Below are 14269 nucleotides of genomic sequence, written 5' to 3'. Positions count from 1 at the left end.
TGGACGGCACTCGCCCCTACCCTGTCCCACCCCCACCCCTCCTCTCTCCCGCTACCGTGTGTTACCCCATCCTCATTGCTGGTTAGTCACCTCTGACACATTTGGGAAACCACACAAGAATGACAAAGTGTGAATAGATTATTCCTCTTTTTTTCTCAATTGCTGGAAATTATTTTAGGTTTTTCACATATGTATGACTCATATAGAGATAATTCATAACAAGTTCTAATTATTGAGAGCTGCTTCCTGTTTGATGGCCCTGTGCCTTATTGCTAGTAATAGCCATTAACAATTAATGCAGCACGCTTTTGTGAGCATTACTTCTTGGACCACTCAGAGTCTCGTGTCTTACTCTGTTGTATGACTCCATGGTTCATGCATATAGACAGCAGCAGGAGCTCAAGTCTCTTAAGTGTTAAAAAGTACTAATAAATGCCTTGTATGTAAGTGGTCACTAAGTGTATGTATGCATGCATAGCTTTTGCAATGACTATAATAACAAATTTAGCTTCTCTTTAATTTATTGGAGGTATTTTCCACTATATAATATCAATTGCAGGAAACTGTGTTTTGCTTCATTTTCTTGAAGCTGAAATAAGTGTAGGACTCTTAAGCTAAATTACAACACTAGCTAGCCAAATGCAGCTATTGATGATGCACAGACACACTCAACGACACAACCAAGGATCCGCTGTGGCGATGGCATAAAAGATTCAAAAAGAAACGGCCATAATCGCAGGAACTGTCATTCGTCTTGATTGTGACAAGTTTTACCTTGTAAATAAGTCAAATGGGGAACACTGACAACACTGGAAGTTGAATTGGTGAATTTCATCATGAAACAATATGATTAAAAAAAAACATTTCGGCCAATATTTGAATGTCCGTGGCTGTCATTATTTTTGCAATGTAATGTTTATGCAAATGACAAACCCATTGTTTGCCTAATACTTGTCAGCAATGGAACCATATATACTGTACATTATTTCAGATCCCATGAGCACGGATACTCTGTGATAAGGTTGTTTCTTGCTCATTGTCTTTGATATTTTGTCTTTTAATAATGTGGGTGGTTTTCATCTGTCTCCTAACCAAAGATGCAGACTCCGGGGAGTCATTTGGCTTGAGTTAAGAGATTTTAATCATGAAACAAGAATCATGAATTTTAAAATGATTGCAAACATTACAAAAAAACTCAAAATTAAAGGTAGTTGACAAGTGGCTGTTTTGGCAGTTATGTTCATAGGTTAATGCTCTTAACATTTCCCTTGTCTACTTTATTTCACTCCAGTTAGTAAATGAAATGTATTTGTGCATTAAATTTAATTATAATTTCCCTGTTGTTCAGCCCAAGAGATGCACCTCATTACAATTACAAACATTTCACATTTTTATATAGTGAAAGGTACGGGGGCTAGGTTTCAGATCATTTTTAAAGAGTTTGTTTTTTAAAATTGCTCAAAATGAAAAAGGTTCCAGGCACAGTGTACTTTCACAAACGTAAACTACCCTATCCATAAAATCCCTCCTGTTGAGTTTAACAGCAGTTAAAACCCCCCAAATTTGAATATGATAACTTTTTCTGTGGTGTCCCTTCCATTAGAAAAATGTTGAACATTGCTTTTAATGTTTTTATAAAAGTGGTACACAGTCAGGGCACAGATATTGTCTTTTAAGTCTTTTTATCCCGGCAGTTTTTAAAACAGTACTTTATGTTCATAATCAGTGCTAAGTGCCACACATGTAGTACAGCAAATAAAATCAATGATGAATGATGTATGTGTATGTTTGTAGTTAGAATGAGTAGTGTAGAGTAGAGTAGAGTCTATATAATAATCTATGATTATTGTTGAGTGACGGGTTATTTCTACGTGATTTACAGTTTAAAATTCATTGAAGATGCTTTTTCACAGGAGGTCTGGTGAGGGTGGTTTGTTTTAGACCCTGTGGACACGGGGGCTAAACAGACTACATTTTATGTCTAGTGTGCCGTTTTTGTCTCTGTGGTGTAACACACTGTGATCACTGGTCCTTTCACCACTTGCATGTTTCTCTGGTTAATCCTGACAGTCGTAATCGCTTTCAATTTACTGTGTTTGAAACGATATCCCGTAATCTCTGGAGGAGCACGAGGACGTCTGCTTCACAAGATGGAAAGACACCAGTGACCAGATGTTCTCATTTCAGGACTCTTAGCCTGGTCCAGATGTTCCTGGAAGAGGCCAGCGAACAGTGTATACCCATCTGGGCCTTTGGCAATGTTCTCACACGGCACTTTGTGAAACACAATCCCATGAGGTCACAGAAGCAGTGAGCCCTTGTGCCGGGGCTAAGCCTTTTTATGGTCAGAGAACTACAATCCTGTGCATTGTATGTTAACTCATTGACATTTGAAGAAGTACTTTGAATTTGTATCAAAGAAGAACAAAATAATAAAATTGTGGATTCTAGTAGCAGGGGACAACCATGGAGGGTTATCCAGAAGACGATGATGAGATGGCATTCAGTGTAGGAAGCATGGAGAAACACAAGCTACAGGGTTTGTTTGTGCGGTAGCTTTACAGAAGATGCTGATCAATAAGGCCTATTTGAGGTCAATCCAGAATCTCTCTATTCGCATTTATTAGAATTTATTAGAATTTTTTGCATTTGGGTCAGTGACAAATAAGGTATTCCAGTTTAGAATTTTTTTTTAATAGGATAAAAATGCAAATAAAATCATTTTTTTAACCTTCATTAAAATGATATTTAGTTATTTCTAAAATGTTATTTTCAGCTAGTAGAATTCATTAATATATTTTAATTTAGAATCATATGATGACAGCAGTCACAAATGTCGTGTTACATAACAGATTAATTATTCCGAATCTTTTCTTTAGTAATTTATTCAAGTATGTAGTGCTCATGGAATAAAATATTGACTACTATTATACTATATAAACATTAAATTTGCTCTCGATTATGGGTCAATGTGTTCAAGTCTCTTACACAAAACTTGTGGTGAGAAAATGCTGAGAAGCGATCTCCGCTCAATCAATTTAAATGACACATTTTTACTGAATAAAATCTGTGTTATCTAGCCTGAATGAAATTGTTACCCTTGTCATTGACCCATTCACTCAGGTTTCACAGAGATGGTGATTCAGTTAGATCCATCATGCTTGCTTATATATTCATGCAGTCACTAGAGTGTTGTCATTGACTAATGGCACAGATATAGTTTCTGATTCTGAATGCTCTCTCATGCTTTTTTCCATGGCCACCGCACTGCACATTTGCCTGAAACTTAAAATGCTTTGTACAGCTTTGTTGGCGAAACTATCCCGACATAATCCCGCCAAATGAACTGTTCTGTTTCTGAGCTCTTATTCAGTTCCCACTTTATCTGAGATTATGGAAATTGGTCGTTCGTACTGCCATATTACTCATCCTAAAAGGCCTTTGACCTGTTGGGGAGGAACTGTGCTGGGGTTTGAGAAAAGGTTCCTGGGGTCTGTTTGAGATTCGGGAGGTGTTTTACAGTAAGGGGCAAAAATGCTCTGGAGTGCGTTTGCACCGCCCGTGTGGCTCGCTGCCTGGCTAGCCTATTCTTACACAGCTGATTGCTCCAGGGGTTGGAAAAATAAATAAATCCATTGCAATTTATGTTGCACCCTCTCAGCAGTTACAAGGAAAACTGGATTTATATTGGGATCACTATAACCCTGGGGTAGAGGACTACTGCAAGACCAGGGCCCCATGGCGACTTCATTACTGTAATTAATGAATTCATTTGTTTATTAATTTGTTAATTAATTAATTAATTCATTCATTCATTCATTCTCATCTGGAATGACTTTCACAGCTGTCTGGCCATACTGGCCAAGGTACAAGTTGGCGAGTAACATGGCAGTGATGAGGCATCAAACTGCTCAATGGTGAGGAGGCAAGCGCACAGCCAAACAGGGGCACACATAGTCATCAAAGCACTGGAAAAGGACATTTCTGGTTAGGTCGATAATTGCTTTCAAATGATTTGGTTACAATACCGTGCTTACCAATAAATCCCTCCCGGGGCATTGTTACAGGCAATTGTGCATCGCGCCACAAGCCTCCCAGCTACAGTCAGGCATTGTAGCTGTCCATAATCAGTCCAGGCCATAGGGTGCAAGAGCCTCAACAACACTGCTCACAGCTGGCATCCATGCATCACGTACCTGGCAACCTAGTATTTAATTTACTATATCAGGGACCTGTCAGAAGCTTTAGCCCTTTAAAATAACACCACACAAAAACACATCCTTTGCTTTTCTTTATTATTTGTGCTGGTGGTGTGTAAACAAGTGAAAGATCTAGACATACACATTTGTGTACATAAATGCCATGTACAGAAATAATCATTCCATTGTCTCCAACTGACTGTGACTGTGAAGTCAACAGTTATTAGAGTTGTTACCCCCAATTTAAATTGTAATTATATTTATTCTAATTGTAATTCTAGCAAAATAATAATGACCATGGTTGGTGAGTAACATCTATCAACATAATAATGATCTGTGTAAATTTGGGTGTCGCACCCTAATAAGCAGGTTTGGAAAAATTCCCAATATGTGGTTTTAAGGTACCAATGTATGTTCCACCTTTTTCTGTTTACTGTGCAATATTAATATAGTTGAACCCCTGATGTATGAACCATTCAGGAATCGTTCAAAGCTCCAAATTATTCCAAACTTTGCGAGTGAAGTCAAGAATCTTTTTCTGGAATGGTAACTTACTGTAGACTTTTTTTTTTCTTTTTTTTCTTTTTTCGGGCTGCTCATAATTTATCTCTTCACTTAATTTGATAACCAATAATATCAGACCGGTAGCCTGCTTTCCTTTTGACATACTTCTCTTTGGATAACTCATGCTCAGTAAGTCACGGGTTTAAATCATTTGCTTGTGGAGTTATTAAGCCTGCCCCATTTGGAATTTCTATTTGTTATTATTCCTTTATTTAAGCAGGTTGGCTCCATAATACTGTGACATATGGAGGCGTGGGTGTAGTGAAAAAAGCATATGTATGCAACATAAGAATAACCTTTCTGTCGCTGAGAATTGCTGGAGAAATAAAATGTTCAGCATTTGTACTAAGCAAAAAATAAAATAAAAAAAGTATTATTGACAGTAGCTGTGTTGAGATGCTATCAAGAAAGTGAAAGGTAAATTTACATAGAACGAAGATTCAAGATCGAGAAAAGTTAATGGACAGAGCTTGTAACAGTTCATGCCGTGTCATAGAAGACATGATTTTATCAGTGGAATTGTGAATGATGTCTGTTTAGTGCTCATCTGTTTTTTGAAAGTGATGATTACGAAGAGAATCTGTCTTCCAAAATAAGGGGCTTTCTAAGGTGTGGTTGTGTCATGTTACTGCTTGGTTGATTGGTCAGGCCGTAACTGTCAAGGTTCTGCTTGGCACTTCTCTGTGATGCCGGTTATCAGTGCAAGCTGGCAGGATTGTTGCCAAAATTAGGGCATGGGACTGACTCTGTGGAATTGTTCACAGGTGTAAGGTGACAGGGTAGAACACGACAGGTCCCATTTACAGAAAAACACATCCATGGAGCTACAATCTGACCTTGTAGCAAGCGGAGCATTGCATTCCCTCTGTTTTCTCTTAAGTTTGCCAATTGTTCCTGTTTAGTTCTGCTTTTACTTTTCTCTCAGTTCATTTGGAGTTGAAGAAACAGCCCTCAGTTGGTTGTTTTGACCCTTAAGGCCAGATACAAGTAAGAGTGGCAGCCCCTGGCAGCAATATCCAGGTTATTTAGGCAGTAGATTAAGGTTCACTGCAAGTGATAAAACACTAATCCCAGGGAATACCCGATTTTGGAGGATCACGGCCAGGTCGCTGTGTTAAGCCGGACATCCATACATTGTGGGATGGATGTCTAAAGCTGCATGTCTAGTCCGCTTTAAACACTGTATTATTAATTTTTGCTGTATAAAACCATGTTCGTTGTGCCATGATAAAATAATGATAAATTATGTTCTATATTATATAGTGCTGGTTGCTGTATGTGGGGGGAGTGGTTAAAGATTTCTGTCCATTGCATTGTACAGTATCAGAATAAAGTTTGTCTAATGTATGTTAGTGTAGGTTTGTGTATACAATATTGACATGGATATCTGGGCTGTTGGATACATACTGCTTTCCTTTTGTGTTTATTTATTAATGTTCTATTTTTGGCTTCCACTTCTGTTTCTATTCTGAGCTGTGAACCATGGCAAATAAATGTAGATGGAAATATTACACCTGAGCCTTTGTTTCTCTGCCAACTTGAACCTCAAAATGTACTTTTCAGAATGAAATATTTTCTACATTTCGTTTCATTCCCCAGTCTGAGGTGGTTCTGCTTCCCCCCTCACAGGTGGTTCCACCCCAACATCACTGGGATCGAGGCAGAGCAGCTGCTCCTAACGCGGGGTGTCCACGGGAACTTTCTGGCCCGGCCAAGTAAGAGCAACCCAGGAGACTTCACGCTTTCCGTCAGGTAACCGTCCTCTGCCACGTCACTGGGGAATTTTCATCAACCGCGCTGTGTGCGGCTGGAAAGAGCAGGGCTGTTTGTGTCAGAGTCACGCCAACAACCAGCCAGCCAGCCAATCCAATGGGCTCTGTGTCTCTTCATTTACATCCAAACTGAAAGGGAAGTCCTGCAACTAAAATCCACATCTTCAGATTCTGCTATCACCTCATATTAAAGTCCTGTTCATTTAACATTAGCATGAAGGCATTTTAACATCGCGAACATGAACAGTTTTCTTTTCCTGTGCCTATTAATATTAATGGTTGCAATGCAATGCAATATTTAAGCCAATCACCTCACAATAGGTGAATATAAATCCGCATTAGTTGACTTGTTCTACAGGGTCTTCACTACACTTATTTGTAAGGGATGAGCATGTCTGCTGTAAGTCCTACACTGAAATAAATGTGTATGAAGCATAACTGTAGTTCTGAAAAATAATAATGTTACAACCCATTTATATGTACAAATATAGAAGTCACCCATCATTCACATTTATCTCCAGCTACCAACTTATTTCCCATAATGTGCTGCTGCAACAATAAATGGCCAAATCTGAAAATGACTTTAAATTAAAGTAGAAATAATTACATTTGTTGGCGAGCTACTCTAAATATTGGGGTGACGTAAACTCAGTCAGAGGGTTGCCCCCTAGGTGTGTCGAAGTGTCCCTGTGCAAGACACCTCATCCCCAATTGCTCCTGAGGAGCTGGCTGGTGCCTTGCATGGCAGCCAGTCGCCATTGGTGTGTAAGTGTGTGTATGAATGGGTGAAAGAGAAGCATCAATTATACAGCGCTTTGGATAACGGTGCTATATAAATGCCAACCATTTAAATATTCACATGGGTAGTGAGTGAGTGAACACTTTTTTCCTCTTGATTCCGTGTGACTAAAGATAGGCTTTTCATGCTGAAATGTACATGATAGCATCCAGAGCCACTGCATTTGTGGAAATAATTTTGCTTGGTGCTAGCGGTTGATTTGTTTGTGATCAGAGCAGAATCGCCCACGTCCTATTTGGTTGGGTTCACCTAAACACTGAATGCTTCTTTAGAAAAATGGAAGCGCGGGTTTATCTTATCAGATTTAGTGTGTCTGTCTGTGTGGTTTTGAGTGTGTGTGGGCTTCTGCCTGTTGTACCTTTCTGTGAGCCTTTCAGAGTGCACGTAGGCGTTTTCTGGTTTGAGAAGTTTCCATTCTTTCAGAAAAATTGCTAAACAAAGCAGAAAGAAAGCATCATCTTTTTTATAATAGAAGACCTTCAAAGATTTGTAGTTCCTCCAGGAACATTCTAGTCCCTTTTGGTTCCTAAGTCCAGATAGAAATCCAACTCTAATACCATGGTGTGCAGTGTGTTTGTTTCATGCTACTTGACTGTAGTGATGTTTTTGGAGACCATTTTACTGGTTATAAATAAACATCTCCAACATTATACACATGCTGAGTGTAATCATTTTATATATATTAATGCAAAATCAATACTGCTGATTTTGATTTGCACAATGGCAGAAATGATGGTTTGCAAGGCATATTAAAGTGGAATTACAGCTGAAAGAAAAGACCTCTTAAGATATCCATGTTCACAAAAGGTTCTCACAATGTTACTAGAAGGTTTTTAGCAATATTATAACATTGCAGCGATATTGTGAGAAAGTGCTGTGGTACCTCGGTTGTTACTACCCTTGGATACATTACATATGTACACATGTGCACATACTATATAAGTCAGACATTTGTGTGTGATGCACAAAAGGCTCAGTGACTTTGTGAGCCCACAAAACCTGTCATGCTGCTCTAAGTCAGTCGAGTTGGGGGGTCAGCCACCCCAGAGGGTCTGTTAGCTGCAGGCAAGTGTCATCAGAATCAGCAATGTCCTCAGACACTGGCCTTAAAGGCCCGGACACACCAAACCGACGGTCGGCCGTCGGACGTCGGTGGCGCCCTGTCGGCCGAGTCTTTCCGGTGTGTCCCGCACGCCGACACTCCGTCGGAGGGTTTTGGAGGGCTCCGACGCCCCCGGAGCCGTCGATGAGAGAGAGCTCTCTGATTGGCTGTCCAGCTAGCGAATCAGTGCACGAGAAGAGAAACGGATGCAACGAAAGCAAGCTATTCCAAAGTTATTATCACTACCAGACATAATTTTCGATTAGTATTACTAAATAGCGAGAGAACAAGGAAATTGCTGCAAACTGTTTGTTGCGAGCGAGACAATGGCTGCTTCTAGGTCCAACGCAATGCAAACGCATTCCCTGGTCTTCCGGTTTCCATTTTTTGAAAGACAAATACAGACTATCGCCACCTGCTGGTGTGGAGAGTTATTACCTCTCACGCGGGCGCAGAACGTACGTGCAACTCGGCCGTCGGCGGACCGTCGTTGCGGTGTGTTCGGCACAGCCAACATTAACGACGCGTATCGACGCGAGGCGATCTTTGTCGGCGCTCCGCGGCCGACCGTCGGTTTGGTGTGTCCGGGCCTTAACATTATCTTCATACTGAGAAAAAAGTCATTCTCAACAAGTATTTAGTTAAAAACTACTAAAATGTAGTTTGAAACTACACATAAAACAATCTTCCAAGCCACTGCTGACAATGTAAAGGAAGACTGATACTCATGATGGAATTTGTGCTGATTTCCATAAGAATTACTGATACTTTTTATTACATTATTGGCATTTGGCAGACACTCTTATCCAGAGCGATACACAGTTGATTAGACTAAGTAGGAGACAATCCTCCCCAGGAGCAATGCAGGGTTAAGGGCCTTGCTCAATGTCATTATGGCTACACCGGGATTAGAACCACGGACCTTGCGTGTCCCAGTCATTTACCTTAACCACTACACTACAGGCCGCCCTGTGCATCACGGTAAGATATTTCTAGGGTACCTGAAACTTGTTGTCTTCAGTTGTAATTTATCATTTTCATCAAGCTGGACTGATTAAATAATTAAGAGCATAGATCAAGATTATTTAGTCAATCTTTGAGCATTAAAGTGAAGGTATGCTCAAGTCAGTGAAAACACTGAACTCGACACAAACATTTGCAGCAGTATAGAAAAGACACACAGGATGTCCAGAATAAGAAAGAAAGGCTCAAAATAACCTGCTGTGCAACAATGGAAAAAGTGTCTACACTACCAACAAGGTTCTTTTTTTTGTTCACAGAGCTGCATATTTTAAAAAAAGGGAAATTTAGTTGACCCTGCACTAGTGATGCATAGCTACTGGAGCGAGGGGGGAAACGGTTCGGTTATCTGACGCAGGCCGGTTTTCGTTAATGCCATTTTGTTAATGTATATTTTATCCCAAATTTTATCCCTGGTTTTTCCCAAACCTGAATTTGCTGATTTACCATTGCAACCCCTCCTGCCGACTTCAGGAGGAGAGTACAGACACACCTCCTCTGATTAAGGCAATGCCTAGTCTTCTTTTTCCACACCGCAGATGCTCCACCAATTATGTACTGCCCATGTCGTCAGAGGTCAGCATATTCCGCAGGTGCCTGGTCTGACCAGGAGTGGCCGCTAGAGAGTGATGAGATCAACTGAACTAGCTGGTTTACTCGCTATCATTCCCCGCCGAGGACCCCCGGCCATAGCCAGCAATGGCCCGAGACTCACGCACCCAGTCCTAGGGGGGGTATATGTAATATCATATATTTTGCACTCTCAGTATGATTTACCCTCGTTTTCCATTTACCTAGCCCAACACTCAGAAATAAAGGTATAAAAAGTGCCTAAAGGTACAAATGCTTGTCGTTGGGGTGGTACCCTATAGGTGCATTAAATTGTTCCTTCACTGTCACTTTATTCCTGAGAGTCAAGTGGAATAAAGCTTACGTTCTTTTTGGTGTGGTAGCTATGGTGCGCCCCGTTAAACTCTTCATATGGTGCTGTGTGAAAGGCGCCCTTCGCTTGCCTTGGTTGCTCTACTCAAATGGAAACTCCATTTGGAGGGCTTCTCGGGGCTTTGAGTGGGTCTGGTGAGAAGGTCAGAGGTTTTTTTGGAGCCAGAAACAGACGTGCTGACGATGGCCAGTGGAGCGGCTCGCTCATGCAGGTGTGCATTTCACTGCAGAGCTGAGGCCATGGCCGCTCTCTTCCTGCTTGATCTTCTTGGACCAACATGCTGAGACTACAGCTAGGCCCTGTTTCACAAAGCAAGATTACGAAGTTAGCTGGATAACTGTGCTCAGTAAAACTCTGAACAGCTTGGTACTTCAGTGCTTGGTCCAGATGTCCATGTTTGGGCCTGTTTTACTCCTTGCAGTTATCCAGCTTACTCCGTAATCCTGCTTGCTGTACAGTTTTAGCCAGAAGATTTCCTACCGTTTAAATTCTGTTAGCAAACAATTACAAGGCCAATGAAAGCAGGTGTGTTTTAATAATTTAATCAATTTTAATAATTTAATAACTGATATTAATTCATCCAAGAGATAAAGAGTAGTAGGAGGCTTGATGAACAACCCCCTTATATTCGACATTAGCAGTCAACATCACAATCATGTGCCCAGCCATTTCATACAGTACATTTCAGACAAAATGATTTATTCCTGGATGACAACTGAGAGTTCAACAGGGGTAGGTTCCCACACAACCTTGTCACCTTCCAGTGTTTGCCAGCTTTTCCAACTTCCATCAGCCAATATTTGAATAAGAAATCCTGACAGACTCATTGTGTGCTTTGGATTATTAGACTAATACACACAAGTACATACCAGTGCTATGGATGTAAATTATTGAAGATAAAGATACTATACCCTTATTGTTCATTATTCTTTTTTATTAGTAGTAGTAGCAACAATAGCAGCAGTAGTAGAATCTGCATTATTATGGAAGGAATGCGACCTTGAAATTATGTAATTTTATTTTTGCCATTCCAGTCTCATGCAAATGTTAATGACTCCCCATTTTTGAATGTAGATAACATTTTGTTGTGAAGTTGTGAAGAGGTGATGGGAATTAGTATTGAAGCTGAGGGTCTGTCCATACCCTTGGAAAACATTACTAGATTACATGGATGAATATAATAAATTGGGGAAAGGAGTGTGTGGACATGCTGTGCACATTGTTGGAATGCAGGGCATGTTCCATACAAGGGGTGGTAGGGTGGTGGTAGGGGGAGGGGGTCGGTGTGGGTGGGCTGAGGTGTGGTGAGAAAGGGTAACGGGGGGGGGGTGTGGAGTGGAGTTAATGTGAGTCGAGCATGGGGTGTCTGAGAATGACTGGAATGGCGAAGTCAGATTTAGTAGTTTATCATACCCTGCCCTTACGACGGGCCAGTCAGGGTAGATACAGTCGCTAGGCGACAGTGTAACCACACACCCGGTGCCTTGCAACCACCTAACACCCCAAATTCTCCCCGTCTGCCCTCCTTCCTCGGAGGCAGGAGCACACACGTCCCATTTCGCCTGGGTGCCATCTGCAGTGTTGCTAGCTGCTAGCAGGATGCTGTACATACTCTACAAGCCTGTTCCACTGCTCCACATTGTACCATAGAGCTATAGAGTCAGTCTCTTATGTACTGAGTGACCACTCATCAAAGGAAGCCACCTCTGCTCTGTGGTGAGCATTGCCTATAGTTGCATAAATGAGATATAGAGCAACTGCTTCAGACATATTGCTTGCTATATGTACCATCGTTGCTGTGCTGAATAGAGCTGTTATCAGTCTCTTTCACTTTTATCTCTTTCCTCAGAGCATACCAGCCATCTAATGATATAATACTGCCTGCAGAAAGGATCCTTTGATGTGCGATCCCTAATCTTCGCCCTAGTCTAAATCCAATCAATACTTAACAGTCGCAGTGGTCCTTTTTTGTCAGGTGAATATAATTCCAGGGCTGAACTTTTTATTCAGAAGTAACTCCATGCTTTCTAAAGTATCCAACTTCAGTGGTTGTTCTGTCTGGTGTTACAGTAACAACCATGGGTTCCTCTAAACAGTTGTCCCAGGATTTTCAAATGAAGGTGGTTCATTTCCATCAAGAAGAAGCCTGCAAAAACGAAATCTTTCAAACTATCTATTTTCACTGTCAGAAACGTTATTATTAAATGGAAGATAAATGGAACAGTTGAAAGGTCTGAAAGACCAAGAAACATTTCAGATAGAATAGCACGAGACCTGGTGAGAAATGCTCAGAAGAACCCACACATCACTGCTAAAGAGCTGCATAAAAGACTAGCAAACACAGGTCTAGCTGTTCACAGGACAACAATACACTGTACTTTAAGCAATAAAGACCTACATGGCAGAGCTGCCAGAAACAAAATTAAGCATCTGAAGTATGCAAAAGAAAACATTAAGAAGCCTGATGCCTTTTTGAACAATGTGCTTTGCCTGAGGAAACCAAAATGTAACTTTTTGGGCACCACCAAAGAAGGTATGTTTGGAGAAAAAAGGGTAAAGCCTTTGTAGAGAAGAACACCTTGCCAGCTGCTAAGCATGGAGGTGGATCCATTATGCTTTGGGGTTGTCTGACAGCTGGGGGCACAGGAAATATTGGAAGGAAGAATGGATTCCACCAAATATCAAGAAAATTCTGGAGGCTAATGTTTGAAGATCAGCCCAGACATTGAAGTTGAAGAGAGGTTGGGCACTCCAGCAAGACAACCATCCAAAGCGTACCTCGAAATCAATTATAAACTATGAAGTACCTCCTGGAAAGATGAAGGTGTAAAAAATTAAAATAAAAAAGTAATCTTGCTTTAAAATGTGAAGAAATGTGTCATGTTTAACCTTGTCACTTCTGTTCACTTAGATGCTCATTTCAAAAGGCTTTTTGACCGGGGGCGCCCACATTTGTGCACACTACTGTATGTCCTGCCCCCCTGCTTTTTCCTAAATGTATCCGCCGTGCAACGGGGCAGTCGGGGATAAGCCTCCCTGCTTTCCATGAAGAGGGGCCTCCAGGCCTGGGAACTTACGCCCCAGATACAGCAGCGATGACAGCAAAGGGATATCTGTATTTTTAAAAGACGGTGTAGTTTTTCAGAAGGGGTGCTTCCAAGAACTCGGCCCTGAAGGCTGCCACTCCAGCACCCATCGCCCGTTCCCTTCCCCCTCCACCACAGAAGACGACCCCACTTTAAATCACACTGACAGGCCCAGCACGACACTCCTGCGAGCCCTGGCATGCTTACCCCCCTCCCCCACCGCGTCTGTGTCCCCTCCCCACCTCTCCCCCTCTGCCCCCAGGTGCACCACCGCCAACACATACGGCGTTCCGGTACACCGTCATTGCTTACCTACTTCAAGAGAATGTTCTGGAAGGTGCCCAGTGGTCTTCCAACTTAATATATCACATTAAAAGAAGTCCTACATGCTTCATTATTAGATTTTTCTTTCCAGTTATTTGTCTAGTCAGTGTAATAGAGGCTGCCTAATACACCAACGCAAAGAAGAAGGGCACAGGCAGAGGATTACCGATTAATAGGGTGGATTTCTGGAGTGGATATATGCGTTTGGTGTATTTAAATGCAGATTACACACTGTAGAGCTGACACTGAACCCCGTGGTAATTAGCAGAGGAATTGATGTGGAGGGTGGGGGTGATGCTGGGGAATGCTCGGCATGTGATGGGCTGACCTGGCAGCACGCCCCCCTTGGCGTAAGCGCAGTTCCCCCGGGGCCAGCTGAGCGCCAGTCACCGCCGCCTCCCCGGCACAGAATGTCCCGGGATGCAACATGCTGGGGCAGGGCGCTCTCCCAGCACCCCCG

General features: G+C 41.8%; 1 protein-coding gene across 1 annotated transcript in view; it reads left to right on the top strand.

Annotated features, from left to right (window-relative positions):
• The window catches only part of LOC133110417 (tyrosine-protein phosphatase non-receptor type 11-like), a 47126-nt gene that overhangs the window by 11555 nt on the left and 21302 nt on the right, over positions 1–14269 (top strand). The window contains exon 2 of the mRNA XM_061220501.1: positions 6393–6515. Coding sequence (XP_061076485.1) covers positions 6393–6515 — 123 coding nt within the window. The remainder of the gene's footprint in view (positions 1–6392; positions 6516–14269) is intronic.

Source organism: Conger conger, chromosome 14 (assembly GCF_963514075.1).
Source record: "Conger conger chromosome 14, fConCon1.1, whole genome shotgun sequence".
NCBI lineage: Eukaryota > Metazoa > Chordata > Actinopteri > Anguilliformes > Congridae > Conger > Conger conger.
The sequence above is the reverse complement of the archived record's forward strand: the minus strand, read 5'-3'. Positions and strand labels throughout refer to the sequence as shown.